Raw genomic sequence first — 24,716 nt, 5'->3', positions numbered from 1 at the left:
ATAAATAATAATAGTTTATTTATTTTATTTAGGTTACCTGCAATGAAGTCGGTGTGGTGAACATTGCCGAAGTCGAAGGAAAGGTGCACACCTGCGGAAACAAAGATAATATTGATTATTTAAAATAATTAAATATTAACATTTTTTCCGCAGGTGTGCACCTTTCCTTCGATTTCGGCAATGTACACACCCGCGGAAGTGAAGATAATTTAAATTAATTATTTGTTATTTCTTTCAGATTTTGAAATTATTTAGTAATGTTTTAGTTTATAAATTATAATACTTAATAGTTAATAGTTATTAATACCTTTATTTTCTAAAATCTTCTTGAAGGATTCCATGTAATACTTGTGCTGCCCCTGCAGCCAGTTATGAAGCTGTTTGCTGATGGGTGCATCCTGCTTCTTGCCTTTCTCAAGTAAACCGACCTGCTTGGCGACGATATGGTCAAAGGCATTGGCATCCGTATCCTTAAAGCGAATTTTTTAAAGTTAGTATGTTTTTCAACCTATTTTTAAAAAATACACTATTCTAACTGACATGAAGATATATTTCGATTTTAGCAATCATTTTCAATTAATTTTGTTTAAAAAAATATAGGTATGAGACATTAGATAACAGCAAATATGATCAAAAATATTAAACATACATTTACCTTAAAGCGAAGGAAACTTTCATTATTAACCAGTTTTCCTGTTATGTGGCGCAGCGTTTCTAGGGCAGTGACGTATATTTTGACTTCATGGATAACTTCAGCATCTGCCTGGGCCTGTTGAAACTTCCTCTGAAAGCTGGCCAGGTTCACTCCCTTCCTATACTCTCGGTAAACATCTCTGTGGTCATTGATCCAGTGATGGCGAAACCTCCTAAACAGGTAAGCAATTAATATTATTTTTTTTTAGCAAAGCTACTCTATAATTCACCTTGTCCGTCAGTATATATTTTTAATCAATGTTTATGAATACTTAATACATCGTGTTATTTTATGTCAACTTAATATTATTACCTAAGAAGGTTAGTTTCTTGATTTATAAAATCTTTCCTTCCATCTGGATCTGTGGGGCATTCTTTCACGTGGTATGTGCCATCCCAGGTATGGAAGTTACAGTATTTGCACCCCCGCCCCCACGGGGTCTTATTCTGACCCTTTCCAGGGTAGTTGGGGATCATGTAAGCATGATCTTCAAGCACTTTAACCAAGTAGACATAAACCTGAAGTAATTTTAATTTTATTAAACATTTTATTTAATAATCTCACACCTGTAACTCTTTTTTTAGTTGTGTTCCTTTCTTGACTTTTAGTTTTGCTTTCAAAAAGTGTCACTTTTGCCCCCCCCCCCCCCCCCTCTACATTTTATTATTATTTTTAGTATTTATGTTTGTACCTTATCACCATTACTATATGTTATCCTCTTCCCATCAAGGCGGTCATAGAGCGAGTGTGTGTCCCCTTGTACTGTACCCACGCAGTCTAGGTAATCAATAGAACAGTTAATTTAATATATTATAGGTAAAGTAAGACAAACTAGTATTCTAGAAATTTATGTATTTACGGTTGAGATTGTATGGTTATTAATTATAAATATAATATAATGTATTTTATTTAAGTACAGACAAATAGACATCCTGTCAATTAAATTTTTAATGTTACTACCTATGTTATTGATATTAATTATACTAATTTAAGCTTACCTCTGATGAACATACGTTCCGTACTGTCACTGTTCATCTTGGGTTTATTCTTGGATCCTTTTTGTCGGCCACCTCTCCCTTTTGGCTTTTCTCCAGCTGGGGATGACTGTGCTGAAGAAGGTGTGTCTCCAGCTGGTGTTGTAGGTGTGGCTGCGGCTTTAGGTTTGGCTGCGGCTTTAGGTGTGGCTGTTGTACTTGTACGGCCACCTCTCCCTTTTGGCTTTTCTCCAGCTGGGGATGACTGTGCTGAAGAAGGTGTGTCTCCAGCTGCGGCTTTAGGTGTGGCTGTTGTACTTGTAGGTGATGGAGACGGCGGCGGCGTTACGTTGAGTGGGCGCATTGGTGATGTATCTGGTGTTGTTTGTGAAGCTGGTTGTGGGCTTGCTGGTTTTGACCTTAAAATAATTAATTAATATTATTTTTCCCTTGCCCTCTGGACAAAATATAAAAATTATTTGGCTACTTGTTTTTTTTACCTCGATTGGGGAGAAGGTTTGGGGGGTGAAGTTGGATTTTCAGGTTCTGGGCTGTCAGGTTTTGACCTTAAAAAAATAGCCTATTATTTTAATTATTAATTAATATTATTTTTCCCTTGCCCTCTGGACAAAATATAAAAATTATTTGGCTACTTGTTTTTTTTACCTCGATTGGGGAGAAGGTTTGGGGGGTGAAGTTGGATTTTCAGGTTCTGGGCTGTCAGGTTTTGACCTTAAAAAAATAGCCTATTATTTTAATTATTAATTAATATTATTTTTCCCTTGCCCTCTGGACAAAATAAAAAAAAATTATTTGGCTACTTGTTTTTTTTACCTCGATTGTGGAGAAGACTCTGTTCTTCTTTTCTTGACCCTTGGAGGTGAACACAACTTTGTTATTATTCGCTTCCGTTCACGTTGTGGATCAGCTATTTTTGAAGTGACTGGAGTGCAACTGAAATTAAATAAATAAATAAATTTTCAATTTCTCTGGTTCTTTTTAGAACCAACCAAATTTACCAAATTTGGGATTATATTCTAAAAAAAAATGGCCTCTCTTGGTGTGTAGAGCACCGAGAGTTGCTGAACATGGAAGGAATGCGCCCCGGAGGATGGATGGAGGACCCAACCTAACCTGACCAAAAGTAAGTAAGGATATTTTTTTAACATTTACCTACCCTAAGATAAAAAGTTACTGTAAAAATACAATACTTTTCATAATCCCATTTATTATAATTTTATTAGGGGTATGCATTTGAGCTTAATAGTAAATAAAAAGTAAAAATACGACGAAACCCACTAATTTTATAAGGGGTAGTTTCACGAAATGCATTTGAGCTTAATAAATAAAAAGTTACTGTAAAAATCCCATTTCTATACTTTTTTTAGCATGGGTAGATGCACTTCGTGAAACTACCCCTTTTAGTTTTTTTATAACATTATTAAATATAAAATGAAAATATTATTATTACCTAATGTTATCACTGGGGGTTATTTTTTTTGTGGGGGTCCCCAACCCCTCCTTCTCCTCCAACATTACCGACCCTGGAGTGCAACTGAAAATTAAATAAATAAATAACATTTACCTACCCTAAGATAAAAAGTTACTACTTTTCATAATCCCATTTATTATAATTTTATTAGGGGTATGCATTTGAGCTTAATAGTAAATAAAAAGTAAAAATACGACGAAACCCACTAATTTTATAAGGGGTAGTTTCACGAAATGCATTTGAGCTTAATAAATAAACTTCGTGAAACTACCCCTTTTAGTTTTTTTATAACATTATTAAATATAAAATGAAAATATTATTATTACCTAATGTTATCACTGGGGGTTATTTTTTTGGGGGGGGACCCCAAACCCTCCTTTTCCTCCAACATATCAAGGTCAACCTCATCCAAAACATCGGGTATGCTTGCATCGGGGATCGTCTTACGTTCACGCAAACTACGAGTACGCGTAACTGAAGAGTCAGGCATAGCTTGGACAACCTCACTGTCATCATCGTCACCTACTATAACTTTATTAGAGTCAGGCTCAGCCATTCTCTAACGATGTTGTAACTGAACTAAAACTAAAAAAAAAGATTAATATTAATTATGACTTTATGACTTTAAGCCTAAGGTGGTGAGAAAGAATGGCCAGGTTACCGCTTACATTGGATGATTGGGGGAAGAAAAGGGTTAACAACTTAACAGTAACTCCACCCATAATTTTATTTTTTGGAATAGTAAGGGATAAAATAAACACACATAAAAGAAAGTGTGGGGGGGGGGGGGGGTATAACTAATCCAATTACTACGAAGTACGAGGGAAATCATGGGATGTGTTGGAAAATATTTATATGACATGTAAGACTAAGAATTCTCCTAATTTCCCCTTGAGGAGGGGGGAGGATTTGATGCTTAATCTGCAGAAGGGGTAATTTAACACTTAATTTACCCTCCGTAAAAGATTAAAGATTAAAAGATTAAAGATTATTTGAAACCTGCCCCACCCCCCTTTTTCAACACTTCTTATTTGAATATAATTATATGTAATCTTTTTTTCTCCACCCATCATAACGTAATGGTTAGGAGGAGGGGGGGGGGGGGAACCAACAAGATTTAATTTGGATTTAATACGATGAAATTTTAGTAAATAAATTAGCCGTTAGAGGCTGGATATTTCAAATTGTTTTTCAATTTATACTTAAGTTTCATCATTCATTGGTAAGAAAAGTTAAAAATTATATTTCAAGTTTTAGAAACCTATTTTTAAGAAAAGTTACATTTGAGATGAATAGAATTAAAAAAGTATTCGGTAATGTAGACAAACAAAATTGCTTCATAGTTACATATTGGAAGTTACATAACATTCAAGGATTACCATTGACATTGTCAGCTTTGAGGTCACTTTATGAAGGCTTTTTGGCCAATTATAGAATAGATGGATGATAATGATATGATGAATATCTGTATCATTTCATATCTTTTAAAAACAAAGTTTTATACCAACGTTTTCTTTTTGGTTTGCTCAACAATTTTGGGGAATTTTGGGACTTGGTTGCTTCATTAAGTTGAGTGTAAAAACGTTTCAACTATGAATTGTTATTTACAAAAGGGGTAATTTTGTGCATCATCATTGGGAGTGTCCATCAATTTATCGGCCATTATAATATAAGGTTATAATTTATAAAGGTGTCATATATATAAACCTTTCTTAAAAGTTAAAAAAAAACTCTCTCCCGTCACCCAGCATTAGTGGAAAATTTTTATAAAGGAAAATTTAAATAAATAAAGGGGGGTTATAATAAAGGTGTCGTCATATATATATTATGGAAAATTTTTATAAAGGAAAATTTAAATAAATAAAGGGATTATTCTTTGTATTTTTTTTGGGGGGGGGGGGGGTTATATTCAAAATCAAGTTCAACCCTTTCTTTTCATATATTCTATGTATAATAAAGGTGTCGTCATATATATATTATGGAAAATTTTTATAAAGGAAAATTTAAATAAATAAAGGGATTATTCTTTGTATTTTTTTTTGGGGGGGGGGGGTTATATTCAAAATCAAGTTCAACCCTTTCTTTTCATATAGCAACCCTCCTTAAAAGGGGAGGGGGGGGAGACTAGAGTAAAATAAACAGCCCATTGCCCTTCCCTTTATTTTGGGGGGGGGGGGACTATAAAGGTGTTAACTGTTACTTACATGTAAAACCCTTTTCCCCCACCCATATATGTTTGGATATTGACCTCTCGGATGCCACTTATTTTAAAGGGTATGTAAAGATAAAATTTTTTCATGCTATTAGACTATTAGTATTAACAAATTAAAAATCTTAACATTTTCTAAATAATAAATATCGAAGATTGATTTTACGGCATTAGGTTGGTTTATTCGAAGATTGATTTTACGGCATTAGGTTGGTTTATAAAGATAATTTACATTTTACAAATTTGTAATTTAAAGTTAAATAGTAGGTTGGCGACGAACGAGACATGGGCCAGCCAACTTCAAGTTACTTGGATACTAAGGGGAGAAGAAACGGCGGCGCAACCGCCGAAAACTGCCGAGAAAAGGCAAAATAAATTTCAGCGGCTTATCGGAAGGTAATGAGGAAATTACATTTTTGCATACAACCCCTTTATTTTAATGGCTTTCTCTACCTTTTGACCGCCTTTCTCTTTGTTTTAATGCGTAATTAGTTTTTATATACGCATAAAATAAACTTATAAACTTAATTATTTTTTAATATTTGATTTTGCAGTGTTTTTATACGTATATTGTGAACGTTTTGGTGAAATTGAATTGAAATTGAAATTAATTATATCTGCATTTGCATTATGAAAAATAAAATACTAATTATTAAATTATTATTTCAGTATAAATATCCGAACGATCAACGAATAATGAAATCTAGAGTACCCAGCAGCACGAAACGAAGGAGCCAGCGAATACTTGAACGACGTCAAGGTATAATATATATTGAATTCTATTTATTTTTAGTTATTTATTTATTAGGATGTAGTTACGTACGATTTAGAAAGCGAAGCAACTCTATAATCATTACCAGAATGTCCGTAAATGCATAACCATAACCATAAACAATTATAAACATGACATTATACAAGTGTTAATGTCCGTTTGTCCTACCTTTTCAGAGCTTCGCTTTTATGGATGTTGTCATCCTTGTTTTTATAGTTATAACTTATTCCACAAAGTGTAATATAATGAATAAATAATCCTTATACTAAAGGATCTCGCTAACCGATGAACCGATCGGGTTCTCCTTTTTACCTTTTTAAAAGCGAAGCTTTTCTATAATTATGGTCGGTCCGTCCGATTTAGAAAGCGTAGCAACTCTATAATCATTACCAGAATGTCCGTACGTCCATTTTAAACATGTTGATTTTTCGTCCGAGATAGTTAGCTTTTATTCGTTAATTTAGGCATGTTAGAATTGTCCTATCGATTTCAAACTTTGCATGATGTAGTTACGTACGATTTAGAAAGCGAAGCAACTCTATAAGCATTACCAGAATGTCCGTACGTCCCTTTTAAACATGTTGATTTTTCTACTTTTATAACAACAAAATTTTATGTGATCTAATTATCCGTTTGATCTGGTTTTTGGTATATTGATTCCTTGGACAACAAAGAATAATATTATAAGCGAAGCAACTCTATAATTAAGTCCTAGAAATGTAAGTATGACCATAAACATTATCCTGTATGAAGCAGTTTTCCAACAAATTTACTTAAAATTTTGCTTCGACTCTATACATTTATAATTTATTAAGGTGTCGCTGTTCCTCTTCCTGTTCCTGTTGAGGCCCCCCTCCGAGATGATCCGGTTGTGGCTGCTATTGCACCCCAGCCTGATGACCAGCGTCGAGTTCGACGACAACGACGCCGTAATGCTGCAAGACAATTAGGTAGGTATTATATATAATACGTTTGTCCAGTAACCTTACTCTAAAATAATAAATTCACCTTTTGGAATTAATTTAATTAATTAATTGCGTTGAGATATTTTATGGTTTGGAAAAAATAACCATTTATTTTAAATTAATAGTAAATATCATACAGAATTGCTTACATGATTATTATAAAACAAGGATGAAAACATCCATAAAAGAGAAGCTCCAAAAAATGCGTCAAAAAATCTAAGCTGGATCTTTAATTAAAATGTATTTTTTTTGGCTTTTATGGAACTAATTGTAATCTACAGAAGGGAAAATCACTGGGGATGTACATCGATCTATCGACCACCCTCCTGAGAGATTTTAATTTTAATTTTGATTTAATTTATTAAGGTCAACAGGTTATCCAACAGATGGGGAACAATAATAATGTCAATGTTCCCCATCAACCACCACAACCGGACCATCCTCAAGAGCCGGACCACCCTCAACAGCAGGACGACCCTCCAGAGCCCCTTCCCGCCGACAACAATCCACCTCCCCCACCCCCGCCACAGCAAGAACGTCAACCTCAACGTGTGCAACCTATTTTCAATTTGACAATAGGTGCGCACGCCACAGTAAATATCAACAATAATACATTTCAATTCTATTGATTATTGTTGATATTTACTGTTAATTTATTGTTATTTTGTGTTGTTATCCCCCCCCCCCCCCCCCGACTAAATGACTGGATTAGGTTAGGCTAGGTTAGGTTATATGGCTAGGGGGCCGAGCGCCCGCGGTTATTTTTATTGGTGGGGGGGGGGGGGGGATAAAATATACTATTTTTGATATATTTACTTTATTTACTAGAATTCCAATTATCCCCCCCCCCCCCCCCCCCCGACTAAATGACTGGATTAGGTTAGGCTAGGTTAGGTTATATGGCTAGGGGGCCGAGCGCCCGCGGTTATTTTTATTGGTGGGGGGGATATTTTCAAATTTTGTATATACTATTTTTGATATATTTATAATACTTTATTTACTAAATTTGCAGATTTTTTAAAGGGGTAGTTTCACGAAATGCATTTAAACTTAATTTAGTGAACCGCATATTTTATCCTGGTTAAATGGTTAAACTACATTTATATGGCATATATTTGAAAAAATTTCAATTTTCTACCACATAGTTTTTAAAATGTCAAGACTTGAAAATCGTCTTTTTAAATTGCATATATCACAAAAAAGACAATTTTAAGGTCTTGATATTTTAAAAACTACGTGGTAGAAAATTGAATTCATTTCAAATATATGCCATATAAATGTAGTTTACCCATTTAACCAGGATAAAATATGCGGTTCACTAAATTAAGTTCAAATGCATTTCGTGAAACTACCCCTTTTCTTTAGTTTTAATATTTTCATTTAATTTTTTTTTCAATTTCATTGTTTCATTTTTTAGTAGCAAATCTACTTTATATTTCTAAATGTAAATATGTCTGTCTGTCTGTCTGTTTTTTTTTCGTTTTTCAATTTCATTGTTTCATTTTCATTTTGTATTTCATAAATTCATTCATTTCATTTCATATTCATATTCGTGATACAAATAAATGTGATAAGAAACTCGAAATAATACACTTTTTTATTCATTCTTATGGTCGGTCCGTCCGATTTAGAAAGCGTAGCAACTCTATAATCATTACCAGAATGTCCGTACGTCCATTTTAAACATGTTGATTTTTCGTCCGAGATAGTTAGCTTTTATTCGTTAACGATGCAAGAAATAGCTATCTATTGATAATTTTAAATACGTGGAACGCTTACCTAACCTACCTAAGTTTTATCAAATAACTATATCAAATAATCAAACGTCTCTCTTCCTTCCTTGGATACAAACGGCTGCGCCCCTAGCATTTAGAGGCTCTATATTCGAACCTACCTACCTACCTACCTAAGTATATCAAATAACTATATCAAACGTCTCTCGAGTCTCTTCCTTGGATACAAACGGCTGCGCCCCTAGCATTTAGAGGCTCTATATTCGAAGGGATATGAAAGGGCAGAAAAATAGCCTAAAACCATCTAAGGACCTATACGAAGCTGTACTGTAAAGGAGAACCATATAGGTTCAGTGGTTAGCGAGATCCTTAGCTACAGACAAACAGAGCTTACTTCATTATAAGTTTCCTAGCGGCTACGCCCCTAGAGGCCTCTAGTGGCACTTTAAATGTTTTTGTTTGTTAAAGTTAATACTATAGCTATTGATAATTTTAAATTTATGTCTTCAATTCAAAGTTAAAATAAGTACACAAATAAAACCATCTAAGGACCTATACGAAGCTGTACTGTAAAGGAGAACCATATAGGTTCAGTGGTTAGCGAGATCCTTAGCTACAGACAAACAGAGCTTACTTCTTTATAAGTTTACTAGCGGCTACGCCCCTAGAGGCCTCTAGTGGCACTTTAAATGTTTTTGTTTGTTAAAGTTAATACTATAGCTATTGATAATTTTAAATTTATGTCTTCAATTCAAAGTTAAAATAAGTACACAAATAAAACCATCTAAGGACCTATACGAAGCTGTACTGTAAAGGAGAACCATATAGGTTCAGTGGTTAGCGAGATCCTTAGCTACAGACAAACAGAGCTTACTTCTTCAATTATAATTCAAATTATAGAGCAGCATCGCAATTACAAATTAAATTAAATAAAAATAAGAAAATTATTTTTCATAGTTTTATTATTATAGCATATATATGTCAAGTTATGTTATTTATGTGGAATCTAACTAAATATTCACAGGAATGCGATCTCATTCTCAACTCAATCGATAATGATCACTGACTCATCAGAGTCATCACCTTCACCTTCGCTCGCGCCACCTTCGTGTTCCAGAACTTCCAGGATGGCGTCAATATCTCCATCATCGGAAGATGGATTTACATCGCCGGAGATATCGGGATATTCGTCACCTTCGCTCGCGCCACCTTCGTGTTCCAGAACTTCCAGGATGGCGTCAATATCTCCATCATCGGAAGATGGATTTACATCGCCGGAGATATCGGGATATTCGTCTTCATCTGATAGATCTACTGTGCCATCTAATCCTATCGCACGGTCATAGACAGCTAACGCCTGGATAACGTCGTCACGGTAACCGTTGCATTTTGCTTCCATTTGCTGCAGAACAAGTTGGTTTTGTTCGCGTGTACGCTGCGAAGATGGAAGGGCTTGGTGAAGGAATTGGTATATACCAATTCCTTCACTAAATAGTCTGATCGCCTGCATATTCCGAACACTCTGGAACCCCGACCTGTAAAGCAGCGAAGATATATCTTTAAAAGATCTGTGAAGGACCTGATAATGGGCGTACCATCCAGGCATCAGGTCGGGGTATAAACTTGGTTCTGGATCTGTACAGGTAAGTGTACGGGCATCCATCGCTACCGGCTTGCGCCTGCGCCCAACTTTGACTCTCTGTCCTTGTTCCGCCATAATAACGATAGCAAAAATAAAACAAATGTTCAAATGTTGTCACTTCAAAGGTCTGTAAGCAAATGAAATTTCAAGGAATCATTAATTACCCCCTACAAATTTTTCTTTGTTGTTGGTTTCCAAGAAATTATTAAGATTTATAATATTCTAGATATCTTCAATGGGATCGGATGTGTGAAATATTTTTAACAAGGATGACAATATCCATTAAAGCAAAACATTAACATAAATGCATTAGTATAATCAAAATTATAAGTAAGTATTCTGTCTATAAGTATAAATTATATAAATACTAACATACTGACGTCTATAACCAACACTAATTATAGAAAAGCTTCGCTAATTCCTAGTATTTTGAATTTTCCATATGTTTTGTTTTGTTTTGTTTCTTGGGGGGGGGGGGAACATTAACATAAATGCATAAGTATAATTATAAAATAAGTATTCTGTCTATAAATTATATAAAATAGTAATACTAACTGACGTTTATAACCAACACAAATTATAGAAAAGCTTCGCTAATTCCTATTTTCCATATGTTTTGAATTGTCCATTTTCACCGCTCATTATGAATATGGGCGGAGTGGTAATGCGCGCCCCCCCCCCCCCCCCCATGTAACCCCCTAAAATTGGGGTTGGTGTTGTATGTAATAAATATTAGGAGGTAATAGGATATCTGTTTAGCTCCCCCCCCCCCCCCCAAAAAAAAGGGGGAAAAACATAAATATTAGGAGGGGATAGGACAGTTGACAATAATAAATAATAATCAAAAATCAAAATGCTGAACTGATAAGAAATAATTAATAAACAATTTTAAGTTTAGGCAAATTTAGGATTATGTAATTGTAAATTCAATTGTTTAAGTTTTAACGTTTTTCTATTAGCTTAATGCTTCAAAAGACAACCATACATTGTTCCAAATGGTCTATTTATTATTCATAATTTTAGAGCTTCGCTACTTATGTATGTTTTATAATTATTAGGTAGACATGTAAGAATTATGCTAATTTCCCCTTTGAGGAGGGGGGGAGGATTTGATGCTTAATCTTTCATGTCACACGGTCCACGGATAAAAAACAAATATATAATATCGTAACCAACCTGGTAATGGTATGGTAATAATTGGGGTGGGGGGGGGGGGAGAAACAAGATTAAATTTGGATTTAATACGATGAAATTATAGTAAATAAATTAGCCGTTAGAGGGTAAATATTTCAAATTGTTCTTAAATTTATACTTTCATCATTCATTGGTGAGAAAAGTTAAAAATTATATTTCAAGTTTTAGAAACCTATTTTTAAGAAAAGTTACATTTAAGACGAATTGATTTCACAAAGTATTCGGTAATGTAGAAAACAAACAAAATTGCTTCAAAGTTACATATTGAAAGTTGGAATATAGATAACTTCTCTATATGCTTTATAACACTTTATGAAGGCTTTTTGGCCAATTATATTATAGATTGATGATAATATCTGTGATAATATCATTTCATATGTTTTAAGTTTTAAAAACATTCTTTCGCAAGGAAGGGAAATTTAAATTTTTTTAAAAAGGGTCAACTAAATAACATGACACGGATATGAAGCAAAATTGTAAGTGAATTAGTTGGAAGACTCTAATTGCAATAAAACCTACTCTTTTTGAATAAAACAAATATACAAAGTTTTTACTTTTTAATTCGTTCGTTCTTTAAGACAGATAGCTATTTCTTTCATAGTTAAACGGCTCCTCGGGGCTAAAAAAACTGGTTTTAATAATCAAACGATTGTACATTTCTGTTCTGTCTATATATCATAGTTATCATTGAAAACCAAAGAATAAAATAATAGGATGTCTGTTAATCTCCACGGATAAAAAACTTTCCTAGGAGTTTTATGAAGGCTTTTTGATCAATTATACAAACTACAAAGATATGATGATAGTAACCAAATTTAGATAATCACTTTAATAATTTTAGTTCTTTCTTTTTGTCTGTCTATCTTTTATTAAATACAAATCGTAAAATTCGGAATAACTATATACGGTTTTTTTGGACTTCAGTTGAAAGAAATCGTTTTTACTTTCCGGTCATACGCTTATAATACGATGTGATAATTTGATAAATATCTATTTTTTGAATTAAATTTATCGCCTGGACAGACATACTTACAAAGCTATGTTCATATATATTTAAGATTTGAGATTAGTTTGTTTCCCTTCAGTATTTTATTTTTTTTGGAGCGAAGCTATTTCATAATTAAGTTTTTTAAAATTTTTATAGACATTTTTCCGTGCATTTTAAATTTGTTTCAATTTTCCCATAATTACTAAAATAAAAGAATAATGTCAGTTTGATAATAAAAGTACTCGTTTTTATGGTAAATAAAATTAACATATCTTCGCGCCTTAATCGCTGTACAATATTTATTTTTGGGGGGGGGGGCGGGGAGGAAAAATTTATGTCACCTGATTAAGGAAGGGAAACTGGAAGGGTCAACTTAACTGAACTCACATGAGAAATATGAGATCTTCAAGTTCATACAGAACAATAATTTTCTATAATTAGGGTCAGTTTGTCCGTCGACTATTTGTCGACTATTCTGAACTATTTAAGTGTTTGTGTTATTATCCGTTTGTTATACAGTTTCAGAAATCGTTTTAATCTTACAGAACAATAGCTTTTTTATAATTAGGGCTGGTCAATCTCCGTAAGAAAGCGGATAGCTTTTTTCATTTCTGGTAATGTAGGCATTTGCTTCCTGTATCCGTTTGTCATAAAGTTTCAGTACTAGTTTTTATGGATGTTTTAATCCTTGTTAATATTCCCCAATATACAAGGTATATTGATAAAAGCGTTTTTTTTTGGGGGGGGGGGGGAACATTTATGACCGCATAAAGCTAAGGGTCAACTCATGATACAGGAAATATGAGACCTTAGAGAACAAGGACAAATCGTTACAATTTACAAAACTAACTCCAATCCAAATAAAATAAAAATATTTATTTTCATTTTATTTAAGTCAACATAGTTTATTTATTTATTTAGATTATTTATTTCATTAAAGTAAAAAAAGTTATGATTATTGTTTTGTTAGTATGTTAGGTTAAATAATAAATTAGTACATATTACTTGAGTTAGAATGATTAATACATTATTTAATGGTTATTGGTGGTTTATTTTTTAACTTTTCTTTCACTTTATGATATTAGCAAGTTTGATATATGGTTGAGTTGAAATGTAGAAGACAGTAAGCAGGGTGGAGGGTTGGATAATGTAGGGTGTTGGATCTTTGGAAGGTGGATTATTATAGAGTAGATACGCTGAAAGCCTGAAACAAAAAATCTTAAGTCTTAACAGCTATGTGAGGGGGGGGGGTGGTAATTTATCTATCCTTTACAACCCTCTCACATACTCACACGACAATACAAATACACATAATAAATACTAGGATATGACAATGAAAGAAAAATCGAGATTTTTGGAATAAAGAAAGGGGAGAATAAATTATTTAAAAGTCTTATCTATTATACAAATTTTATATCTAAGTTTTCATATTTATTGAATTGTTTACAAGTAAAACTGATATGGTTCTGATATCGCAAAAACCAATCAACCAATATTATTTTTTTATAATTCATTCTAAAAAAATAAAAAAAACTCATCAATATTTAATTTTTAAAGTTTTCATATTTATTGAATTGTTTAAAAGTAAAACTGATATGGTTCTGAGTTCTGATATCGCAAAAACCAATCAACCAATATTATTTTTTTTATAATTCATTCTATAAAAATAAAAAACTCATCAATATTTAATTTTTAAAAAAAATTGTATAAAAAGTAAAAAAAACACTGAGAAAATATTAGGTGTAGAGGTTTCGTGTTTTTTCTAGACAGCCATATTGGCTATTTTTCCAAATTTTGACGAAACGAAAAAATTTATTGGAAAATATCAGTAAATATTAACTTTCAGGATCGTATAAATTTAGAAAAGATTTTAATATTTAGGTTTCCTGTCCAAATTCAACCCTTTCCCTAATTGTTATAAACGTCTTTGGACAGTTAGAAACTAGGGGGAATATTAAAGAAATATTGACCCGACAGTTTCAAATTTCCATCGTCTAAGATCTATTGAATAAATTTCTAGTAGACATATGTCTGCTTGAGTTCTCCAGCAGCATTAATCAGGATTCTGTTCTCAGTGGAGGACTTTCTGATGATATGGTCTTCAAGTGAGCCACAGATAATAGTTCTGGTGAGGGAAGACTGGGAAGGCTTAGAGGATCCAGAGCCATCAGTCTTGGAGGTCATACCATAGGTTCTGTGGTAGACGGGGCGCTCAGAGCAGTTGTCCAGATTGTCAGACTTCAGGATCTCAAAGTATTCCTTACCTTCACACAGCTTCTCATCTTCTTCAGAGCTTCTTACCTCGTGGTCATTGCTTCTTCTTTGCTTCTCTTCCTCTTCAAACTGCTGAGCCAGGTGTTCAGGAAGCTTGGAGATAGAGTAGATGGTCTCACAGGTACCAAGGATGGAGTTTTCCTGGACCTTGAAGGTAGGAAGGGGGCTTTGCTGTCCTTGTCTTTGAATTTGGTTGCTTTGTTGTTGAACACGAGCAGATTCAAAAGCCTTAGACAGATCATGTTGAACTTGGGAGATCAGAGCCTTCTTGATGTTAACAATGAACTCAGGTTCACCATTCTCAGTCTGGATCTTCTCAACCTTGCCCTTCTTGTGGAAGACAGTAAAGGGAGACTCCAGCCAGGTCTTCAGAGATCTGGGGATCTCTTCAACCTTACCATGTCTTTGCTCAGGCTGCCAGTCCTTGGTAAGTTCCATATCTTCATCATTGTAGCTGACAAACTTAGGGTTCTCAAACTTCAGGGTGCAGGTGCTGTCATGCTTGGGTTGGATGCGGACCTCAGTGGTAAGTCTCACACCAGAGAATTGGTTGTTCAACTCAGGAATTCCAGTAAGGACCTGAATATTATAAAATTAATTGTATGTTTCTGTAAGTAACAATAAAAAACGTTTAACTGTCTTATTTAATAAACAAGGATGACAACATCCATAAGTAGTGAAGCTCAAAATTTATTGATAGACATCAGGGAAAAAAATCTTTTGAGTATGTTAAAAAGACATAAATGAATTAAATCACGAACCTTTTAAAAATGTATAATATCTTTTGAAGCATTAAGCATTAAGAAGAAAAACGTAAAATCTAGGAATTGATCTAGCACCCCAACTAATAGCAAGTCTTAATTAAACTTGGTGAAAATATATATAATGTTGAATTATTTAATCCCTAAAAATTACAGCTGTTTATCTTGAACAGGAGTGAGATAATCATGAAAACTTGAAAAACTAGGAATCGTTCTTGCACCCCAACCAATTATCATATCTTAAAAAAACTGTATAGAAATGTGTAGAATGCTGACTTAATTAATCCCTAAAAATTCCAGCCGTTTATCTTGAACAGAAGTTGAGATAATCATAAAAACTTGAAAAACTAGGAATCGATCTAGCACCCCAATCAATTTACAAATCTTAATGAAACTTAGTAAAAATATGCGGGATGCAAATTTACTTAATCCCTTAAAATTTCGGTCGTCTGTCTTGAAAAGGAGTCGAGAAAATTACGAAAACAAAAAAATCTAGGAATCGATCTAGCACCCCAATTAAAAAACAGATGGACAAAACAATGTATAGATTAGATGCGCATATGTCATGGGAATCTGCACTAAAAATTTTAGCTGTCTATCTTTAATAGGACCCGAGAAAATCACGTTTCCGCCACTTTGTCTCAGACAGACGGACGGTACTAAAAAGATAAATTCTTTTTCAAGGCACACATGCAAAATTATTTTTGGAAAAATATAAATAAATCTATAAGAGTTACACTTGCAGCATTATAGACTTGTTTAAAAAGTATTGTCAAAAATAAAGCTATAACATATATGTAACATATTTTGCTTATTGCTATGAGAAATTTAAGAAATGATTCTTTACCTGAGTAGAGTACTTGTAAGTGTATTCCTGGTTAGGTGTCCAGCTGAATGGCTGGATGGTACCACCCAGGACACATCCCACTAACAGGAGAGCGGAGATTGATCTCATCTTGTCTAAGAGACACTGAAATCAGTTCTGCCTATCTAACATCAAGATCCACCTTTTATACCCACAATTTTGCAAAGCTTAGCACTTTTTTTTGATAATGATACAATTTTACCAAATCAAACTGATTCTAACTGGAAAATTCAAAGTTGAGGGCATGCCTTGAAACAAAGAAATTTAATAATACTTTAGCACATTGTGTGTGTAATGAAGTACTTAAAGAAATCAAGGATAAAAATATCCATAAAATAAAGTTCATCAGTTTCTGAGAACAAACTAACATTGACAGATATTTTATAATTGTGTGGAAATTTCGATTTTTAGGGGGATGGAGGTTAAGAAAATAGATAAAAATCACCAGAGGACCAGTGGGTTTGTTCCCTGAAGAGTAGAACCCAATCGGTTCAGTGGTTACTAAGATCTTAAGCTTCAGACAGACTAGTTACCTCACCCCTAGAATCTAGGGGAGGGGGAAGGGGTTTAAGAAAAAAAGCCAAAAACCACCAAAAGAATTTTATAAAGCTTCCCTGAAAAATATAATTTATTCGCACTACTACTAGCTTCCAAGATCTTAAGATTCAGACAAAAAACTTTACTACTTTATATTATAGGTTATTATAATTATTCTATTAATCTGATTTTTGGAATAATGATTTCTAGGACAACACGGTCAAAAGATATAAGCATAGCATCTCTATAATTAAATTCTAAGAATGAAATGTCCTTATACACTGATACAGTATTTATGCAATTTTATGGATGTTGTCATCCTTTTTTAGTAACATTTTTTTAACATTCAAAAAGCAGGCGTATTCCCTCAAAGGACTTAGTTGAGCACAAACAACCCAACCACCCCCCCCCCCAAAAAAAAATCAATAATTAAAATAAGGGGGGGGGGGGGAGAGATTCAAACATGTCTGTCTGTCCGTAGCGGTTAGCTTTCTTCGTTAAATTAGGCATGTTAAAAGTGTCCTATCGATTTCAAACTTTGCATGATGATTACTGTAGTAGTAGATTGAGAAAGAGTAGCATCTCTATAATCGTTACTAGAATGTCCATACGTCCATTTTAAATATGCTGATTTTTAACTTTTTCAAATTAAGAGGAAGATGAGAGATCTTACATGAGTCCAAAAAATGTTTGTGCCAGGGTTTGCTTTCTTGCAAAATTCACAAGAACCTCAAATGAAAAGAAAAGAAGTTAAAGTAAGAAGTAAAGAGGACTTGATCTGGAAAGATGAAAAAAAATGAATATTTTAAGAAAATGAGCTTGACAGACAAGCACAGTCACATATTGAGGAGATCTGCAATAAAAACAATTACATTCATTAAAAAAACATATTTGAAACAAAATATTCTCTTGATTAGAAATCATACAAAACAAGTAAAATAAAGTTTGACTTACAGAAATCAGAATTAATCTTTAAAACTTTGAAATATAGAAAACTTTAGATACTCTTAAATTGCCGCTTTTCATTTTTTACTTATTTAATTATATATTTTTAATGTTTTTGGTCTGATTAAAATTTTTTTATGAGTAATAGTTTCAAAATTAAATCTTCCTTTCGTTCTGAGGAATTTTTGGGGGTGCTGCCACTTTTACCCAACACAGTAATAGTGTCTGACTGATTATGACGTAACAAAAAAAATTAGCCAATGAGAGGCCACTATAAATTTTACCATTGGTCAATAACGGTCTCTCATTGGCTAATTTTTTTTGTTACGTCATAATCAGTCAGACACTATTACTGTGTTCACTTTTACCACTAACAAAAATACAATCACTGTGTTTTTGACAAAAAGTGGGTGTGTTTTTGTCAATTTTGTTTTTAGCTGGATTTTTGGCAATATTTTTTTATCCACTGTCAAAATTACACCTTTACTACTGTCATAAACACAGTTTTACTGTCATTTTCTCACACCCATGAAATTCAATGAGGCTGTCAAATTCACAGTTTTGATGACAAAAATACACCTAAACATTTTTTACATTTTGTTATCAAAAATGCACTAATTATCAAGCAACCAGTATGGAATTTACTTTGTCAGTTATGCTACAAAATATTAAAAATAAAAATATAAAAATACCTGATAAAAGGTTTCGTGGTTATTAATTTAAACATCTATTTATATCTTATTGTCATATTATGGCGTGATCGTTATTTTAGCCAGCTACAAGTTTCACTTATTAGAATACATGATAATTAGCAGGTATAAGTCCATTACTACATACGGCAGCTGCTATCCTTGTTTCATAATCCTTATAATAAAATAACAGGATGTTTGTTTGTCTGTCTGTCTGTACCGAAGGATCTCACTAACCGCTAAACCGACTTGGTTCTCCTCTACATGGTAGCTTGTACTATAAAATAAAATAGGTAAGCTTTTCTTGTCTGTAGCAAAGGATCTCGCTAACTGCTGAACCGATTTATTTATCCTTTGCAGTGAAGCTTCTTATAGGTCGAAGGAAGGTTTTTAAATATTTTGGGGAAAGATATCCCCCCCCCAAAAAAAAAAAATATTTTTTATTTTAAAAAATGACTCCCTCTCTCCAACCGTAAGTGCCCCAAGAGGCTTCTATGGGTGTATCTACCTCCCTATTGTATAACCGGTAAGGAGAGTTGTAGAGTAGAGTAGCTTTGAAAATGTTTTTACATCATCTTCTTTTGTTTTTAAACATTAAATCTGCTGAATAAGGAGAATTCTAAAATTGTGCCTTAACGTTTAAAGTACAATAAGAATTAGTTTGTTCTTTAATAGTACATGATAATACTTTGTCGAAGCTACTCTATATTTCCAGGGATCTAAAGATATAAGACAATAAACAATACATATATTTAAAACCTAATGTTGATTAACAAAATTATCCCTTCTGTAGATTACATTCAGTGGTTGAAACGTTTAGAAACTCAACATATTAAAGCAACCAATCAAAATTCGATGATATAAGTACCCAAAGTTGTTATAAGAAACGGTATCATAAAATTTTGCGGACTAGGGTTATAAACAACCTAATGTCTCCTTCCTACCTGCTATATTTCACTTTGTCCGTCTGTAACTCTGGGGGGGAAATTTGATTTTCTCCACTGCTATCTATAATACAAAGTAGAACGATGTCTGTCTGTCTGTCTATCTGTCTGTCCATCCGTCCCTTAAGATCTCGGTAACCACTGAACCGATCGGATTCTACTCTTCAGAGAATATACCTACTGGTCCTGTGGTGGTTTTAGGCTATTTTTTGGGGGGTTTGGAACCCCCAACCCCCCAAAAAACAAAAAATCCCCCCCCCATTTTTTTTGTAGAGGATTTCCTTGGTCCTTTTTTTTTTTTTTTAGAAGATTTCCTTGGTCCTTTTACCGTATTTTGCCAAAAAAAAATTGTATCACCTCTTGGGGCAAAGCCCCTAGAGGCTAGGGGCGAAGCCGCTAGTTTAAGATATAGCAGCTCCAGTTTTTGTTTATGATAACCTGTACCAATCAGCATCTGTATACCTATAATTTGATTGGACAGTTGGCATATTTTTAATAAAGATTTCGTGATTATGGTAACAGCTAATTTTTAAATTTTTATTTGCTTTCAGGGATCTTAAGGGATAAGACAATGGACGATTAATTGATGTATATACCAAGACTTGAATTAACAAAAATAATTTTCTAGATTTTTGGTTGAAAAGTTTGGACACTGATGTGACGAAAGTGAATGAACACCAAATAATTGAAATAATTATGACAGGCGAATTAAGGGTTTGATTTTGTACGGTACATATTCTGTACATATGGAGTTTTCACGAGTTTTAAAACATAAATTTATTGTATAGATGTATAACAAGACAACTACCTGGAACTCCCTGTTAAGTCTGCTGGCAAATTGTTTTCTGCTATTTGGCTGTGTTAATATTGACGATATTATTGGTTGATTTTTAAAGACAAAATTGAGATTCGGCACATGGTCCTTGGCATAGGGACATACAATTATTTAACTCCTTCCCCCTCTAGTGTTTACTCTAATTTAAAACTTTGAAAAAGTGTTTATTTACAAAACAAAGATACTATTAAAATTGTTCAACTTATAACCTCTATTTTAGTGTATATTTGAACTTAAAATTAATAAACTTGCGAACATTCTCAGACTACTGGACATCTGTCACTAAAATAAAATAAATTAGTACGGGTCGAATCAAGTTCAAATTAAAAAGATCTTTTAGTGATTACATTTAGCCAGATATACAGGGAGAGGACAATGAACACAAAATTAATATTCCTACAGATTTATATTTGTTAAATTCTGCATAGAGAGAGGGGACAATGGGCTGTTTATTACACTAGTCCCCAGAGTTTTATAATAACGTTTTCTTATTTGTTAGCTTTACAACTTTGCAGGGACATTGGAAAATTTTGATCGTTTGCTTCATTAAGTTGAGTGTTTAAACGTTCCAACCAATACTTTTAATCTACAGAAGGGGTAATTTTGTTGTTTATCATTGGGAAATTACCGGAATTATCTTAGCTCTTTAGATCCCTGGAAATTCTGACTTGTTTGTGATTATATTTGGGGGGAAGAAAGGATGTTGATTAATTTAACCTTCAGTGTCCTCTATCTCCCTTTTAAACGGTTTTGAAAAGATATTTGAAAATTATTAGTCCTTTCCCTTGAAGTGCCTAACGAGCAATGCCTGCTCCGTGTAACAAAGACTTCTGGCCTTAAACCATTCTTTAAAGAGGTTTTCCTTTTGTATGTCCCATTACTGAAAATTGTTTAATATTTAATTTAAAAAACTGGGCTTTGAATCAGAGATCTAAAGGCATAAGCCAATGGCCGATAAATTGATGTACGTTCCCAATAATGATACACAAAATTACAACTTTTTTAGATTAAAATTAGTGGTTGGAATGTTTTACCACTCAACTCAATGAGAAAACCAATCAAAGTTCACTGAAGTCCCCAAAGTTGTTAAGTCAACTAATAAGAAAACGGTTTTATAAAACTTTGGAGACTTTGTTCCCTCTTCCTCTGGCTTTGAATGGATATATACTGTCATCCTTGTTTGTTACCAAGAATAAGTAAAACTATTATTTATAACTTCCTACCTCTTAATCCCACAACCTTTTGCCCTTTGTTTCCAGGGATTATGTGGGATAAGACAATGGACGATAAATTGAAAGCCATTCCCATGATGATAAACAAAACTAATACATTTAAAATTGTCGGTTGTACAGTTTAGAACCAACCAATCAAAATTCAATAAAAGTACCTAAAGTTATCGAGCCAACTAGTTAGATAATATGGGTAAAAAAAACTTTGGGTACCAGTTCCCACTCTCCCTGTTTGTTCCCCTATTTTCTCACCTTAACAAAACCAAACAAAATGATTAATATTACAGGGATGAGAAAATGGAAGAACTGCTGTTTGTCACAGAGGCAACGGGGTCATTTCTTCTAGTTAAAACCTATACGTGAGACAGGATTCCTGCTGATGCTAGGTCAGATGTGTGACTTATGGTAATATTTTTATCTGCTTTTGATCTCCCTGTATGATTTTAGCTTTATAATATAACTAGCGCTGCGCTATTCCCTTGACCTATAAGAAGCTTCACTGTAAAATATAGTAAAATCGGTTTAAAGTTTAGCGAGATCCTTTCTTACACACTGACAAACAGACATCCTGTTATTTTAAAATGAGTATTGAAACAAAATAATAACAGGAAACGGAAGATTTATAATGATTATCACAAGCTTTGACAACAGACTTTATTTACCAATTTGTTAGCCATAGTTTTTCAATTTAATCTATTAATATTTCATTCCAATTTTAGGCTATTTTTGTAGCTACTAAGTCATTTAAAAGGAAAAACTTTGATTGATGGATGAAAAATTTATATAAACCGAATTTTTATTAATACTAGCGGCTAGCCTCTAGGGGCTTTGCCCCAAGAGGTAATTAAAAAAAATGTAGTTCATGTGATGGATCTTCATCATCTGCATCATCAAAAAAAAATTGAGGATCTTCATCTTCATGATCTCCATCATCAAAAAAAATGAGGGGGAATTTTTTTTTTTTTGGGGGGGGGTTGTCCCACGCTCCAAGAAAATAGCATAAAACCACCACAGGACCAGTAGGTATATTCCCTAAAGAGTACAATCCGATCGGTTCAGTGGTTACCGAGATCTTAAGGGACAGGCAGACAGACAGACAGACAGACGGACGGACGAACAGACATCAAGCTACTTTGTATTATAGATATTACCTTTAATACAAATTTTTTGGGGGAAAAAGGGGGTAAAGATTAAATTATTTCCCATTGTCCTCTACCTCCCGGTGTTTGGATTATCACTGATATGATATCTGAATTGATAATAAAATCCTATGCAACAATAACATTTGATAAAATCCTCAGTTAAACGTTGTTGCCATGCTATATCAACATAGAAAAGAAGTCCAAAAACAGTAATTCAAAATCTTAGACACAATGCCGTTGTAAATAATATCCTCCTATACTATATTTGAATACAAATATGTCGCACGGAGGGAGGGGACATTGTGCTTAGCCTTACACTAGTCCCTAATAATAACATTTTTTATTTATTGGCTTAAAAACCTTAGAAACTTTTAATGAATTTTTATTATTTAGTATGTAGGTTCATTTAGTTGAGTGTCCAAAAGTTTTAACCACTTATTGTAATCTACAGAAGGGGTAATTGCGTGCATCATCATTGGGGTGTACATCAATTTATCGGCTTTTGTCTTTTCCTTAAGATCCCGAATGTGTCGATATTAATAATGATGTCAACACAATGCTGAAAAGACTAAAATGTATCTGATATCTTATTTTGTTTTGATTCACCATGCTGTTCTGTGATTGGTTGAAATTGTTTTGATTTATTATGCTGGTCTGTGATTGGTTGACAAAACTGCCTACGGCTTTGTTGACATATCACATGCCTTAGAATGACCAATATTTGGCTCTTTAGAAGTCGTACATTTTAAATATTCCTAATAAAGCAAATGGATCAAAAACAAACTTTAAAAGAAGCATATTTTCATGCTTATTCAAAGTCTGTTTAGGTTAAGTAAGGGTTTAAAGAGCACCTTAAGGATGTTTCCCGTAGAGATAGTGCCCTGCAGGGTTAAAGCCAAATAGGAATGGGCCCCAAATGTATCAAAAACATGTTTTTTCTTTATGCATAAAGCTAAATATGTAAATTAGAGTTAAATTGTTAAGCTTAATATGGTTTATAAATACTTTTTTTATGTTATTAATAGCTGATGTCATAGAATTGTTTTTTTTTTATAAACAATTAAGAGCTAGTTTATTGCAGAAATGTAAATACGCTACTAAAACCTGCACAACAATATTCTAATAGACGAAAAAAATGAACAGAAAATTAGTGCTTAATGTTGACTATAATAAGCCTAATACTCATGTTATTTCCTCCGCCCCCCCCCCCATAACCCCTTTTTAAAAACCCTTTATTAATCCCCCTCCCCCTCTTACCCAAACCACTTGTTAAAAAAGGGAGGAGTCACCTATGTAAACTTTTGATATAAAAACTACAAGTAGATGGTTTAAATTTCACAGAACAATTATAAAATAGATCCTTGCTTTTCCTTTTCCTGTCGAGAGAGAAAGCCCAATCTGTCCCGATTTTGTATCACTTTTAAAAGTGCAATTCCAGTTACGTCATATACGTTTCGGGAAAGAAAAAGGGAAGGGGGGAAGAAAATCTCTTCAAAAGAGATGGGAGAAAAGGGAAGAGATTTCCTTTCCCCTTTCCTTTCTATATGACGTCACAGGAATCGCACTTTTCAAAAGTGATACAAAATCGGGACAGATTGGGCTTTCTCCTGTCGAGAACTGAACCTCACCCCTTAAAAAAATATAAAGAGCGGTGAATCTTTACCCATATGGTTTATACTTGTTGTGCCCTATAAACCCAGCTTGGCTACTCAGTACCTAATACAACCTAACCTAACCTAACTAATCGAAAAGAAATAAACAAAGAATTGAAAAACTAAAATCCCCTCCCTTTTTCTAATATATTACATTAAAGCGTAAGAGCATAAATACAA

The 24,716-nt window shown here is 33.4% G+C and overlaps 4 protein-coding genes across 5 annotated transcripts; 1 reads left to right on the top strand and 3 right to left on the bottom strand.

Moving 5' to 3' along the window:
* Positions 1-396: 396 nt before the first annotated feature.
* Positions 397-2,233, bottom strand: LOC145328972 (uncharacterized). The gene is made up of 5 exons (XM_080172959.1): positions 2,169-2,233; positions 1,693-2,087; positions 1,386-1,471; positions 1,007-1,212; positions 397-866 (listed from the first exon to the last, which is right to left on the bottom strand). Exons 2-5 carry the CDS (start codon positions 2,030-2,032, stop codon positions 611-613), a joined length of 888 nt encoding a protein of 295 aa, XP_080029085.1. The 5' UTR covers positions 2,033-2,087; positions 2,169-2,233; the 3' UTR covers positions 397-610.
* LOC145328975 (uncharacterized) lies at positions 2,043-4,788 on the bottom strand. The gene is made up of 4 exons (XM_080172962.1): positions 3,487-4,788; positions 3,140-3,223; positions 2,503-2,622; positions 2,043-2,400 (listed from the first exon to the last, which is right to left on the bottom strand). The coding sequence occupies exons 1-4, from the start codon at positions 3,714-3,716 to the stop codon at positions 2,331-2,333; spliced, it is 504 nt and encodes a 167-aa protein (XP_080029088.1). The 5' UTR covers positions 3,717-4,788; the 3' UTR covers positions 2,043-2,330.
* Positions 4,789-4,818: 30 nt separating this feature from the next.
* Positions 4,819-7,856, top strand: LOC145328973 (uncharacterized). Of its 2 annotated transcripts, XM_080172961.1 has the most exons (4): positions 5,050-5,765; positions 6,039-6,129; positions 6,957-7,091; positions 7,473-7,856. In XM_080172961.1, exons 2-4 carry the CDS (start codon positions 6,066-6,068, stop codon positions 7,733-7,735), a joined length of 462 nt encoding a protein of 153 aa, XP_080029087.1. In that variant the 5' UTR covers positions 5,050-5,765; positions 6,039-6,065; the 3' UTR covers positions 7,736-7,856. The 2 variants fall into 2 exon arrangements, with proteins under 2 accessions (XP_080029086.1, XP_080029087.1); XM_080172960.1 differs by having other exon boundaries at positions 4,819-6,129.
* A 5,681-nt stretch (positions 7,857-13,537) lies between these two features.
* On the bottom strand, positions 13,538-16,774 carry LOC145328971 (vitellogenin-3-like). Its single transcript, XM_080172958.1, has 2 exons — positions 16,546-16,774; positions 13,538-15,516 (listed from the first exon to the last, which is right to left on the bottom strand). Exons 1-2 carry the CDS (start codon positions 16,651-16,653, stop codon positions 14,680-14,682), a joined length of 945 nt encoding a protein of 314 aa, XP_080029084.1. The 5' UTR covers positions 16,654-16,774; the 3' UTR covers positions 13,538-14,679.
* Positions 16,775-24,716: the final 7,942 nt, after the last annotated feature.

This window comes from Acartia tonsa, chromosome 9 (assembly GCF_053477335.1).
Source record: "Acartia tonsa isolate MP-2025a chromosome 9, ASM5347733v1, whole genome shotgun sequence".
Classification (NCBI taxonomy): Eukaryota; Metazoa; Arthropoda; class Copepoda; order Calanoida; family Acartiidae; genus Acartia; species Acartia tonsa.
The sequence above is the reverse complement of the archived record's forward strand: the minus strand, read 5'-3'. Positions and strand labels throughout refer to the sequence as shown.

Bases quoted from the DNA above. Each gene is read 5' to 3' on its own strand.
- LOC145328972 (XM_080172959.1), bottom strand. From the start codon at position 2,032: ATGCGCCCACTCAACGTAACGCCGCCGCCGTCTCCATCACCTACAAGT. The intron at 1,213-1,385 runs GTACAAACATAA...AAATTACTTCAG, and splicing joins CATATAGTAATGGTGATAAG to GTTTATGTCTACTTGGTTAA. The intron at 867-1,006 runs GTAATAATATTA...TTACCTGTTTAG, and splicing joins CAAGAAACTAACCTTCTTAG to GAGGTTTCGCCATCACTGGA.
- LOC145328975 (XM_080172962.1), bottom strand. From the start codon at position 3,716: ATGGCTGAGCCTGACTCTAATAAAGTTATAGTAGGTGACGATGATGAC. The intron at 3,224-3,486 runs GTAATAATAATA...TTTAATTTTCAG, and splicing joins ACCCCCAGTGATAACATTAG to TTGCACTCCAGGGTCGGTAA. The intron at 2,623-3,139 runs GTAATAATAATA...ATTTAATTTCAG, and splicing joins ACCCCCAGTGATAACATTAG to TTGCACTCCAGTCACTTCAA.
- LOC145328973 (XM_080172960.1), top strand. From the start codon at position 6,000: ATGAAAAATAAAATACTAATTATTAAATTATTATTTCAGTATAAATAT. The intron at 6,130-6,956 runs GTATAATATATA...TAATTTATTAAG, and splicing joins AATACTTGAACGACGTCAAG to GTGTCGCTGTTCCTCTTCCT. The intron at 7,092-7,472 runs GTAGGTATTATA...TAATTTATTAAG, and splicing joins TAATGCTGCAAGACAATTAG to GTCAACAGGTTATCCAACAG.
- LOC145328971 (XM_080172958.1), bottom strand. From the start codon at position 16,653: ATGAGATCAATCTCCGCTCTCCTGTTAGTGGGATGTGTCCTGGGTGGT. The intron at 15,517-16,545 runs GTAAAGAATCAT...TATAATATTCAG, and splicing joins CTTACAAGTACTCTACTCAG to GTCCTTACTGGAATTCCTGA.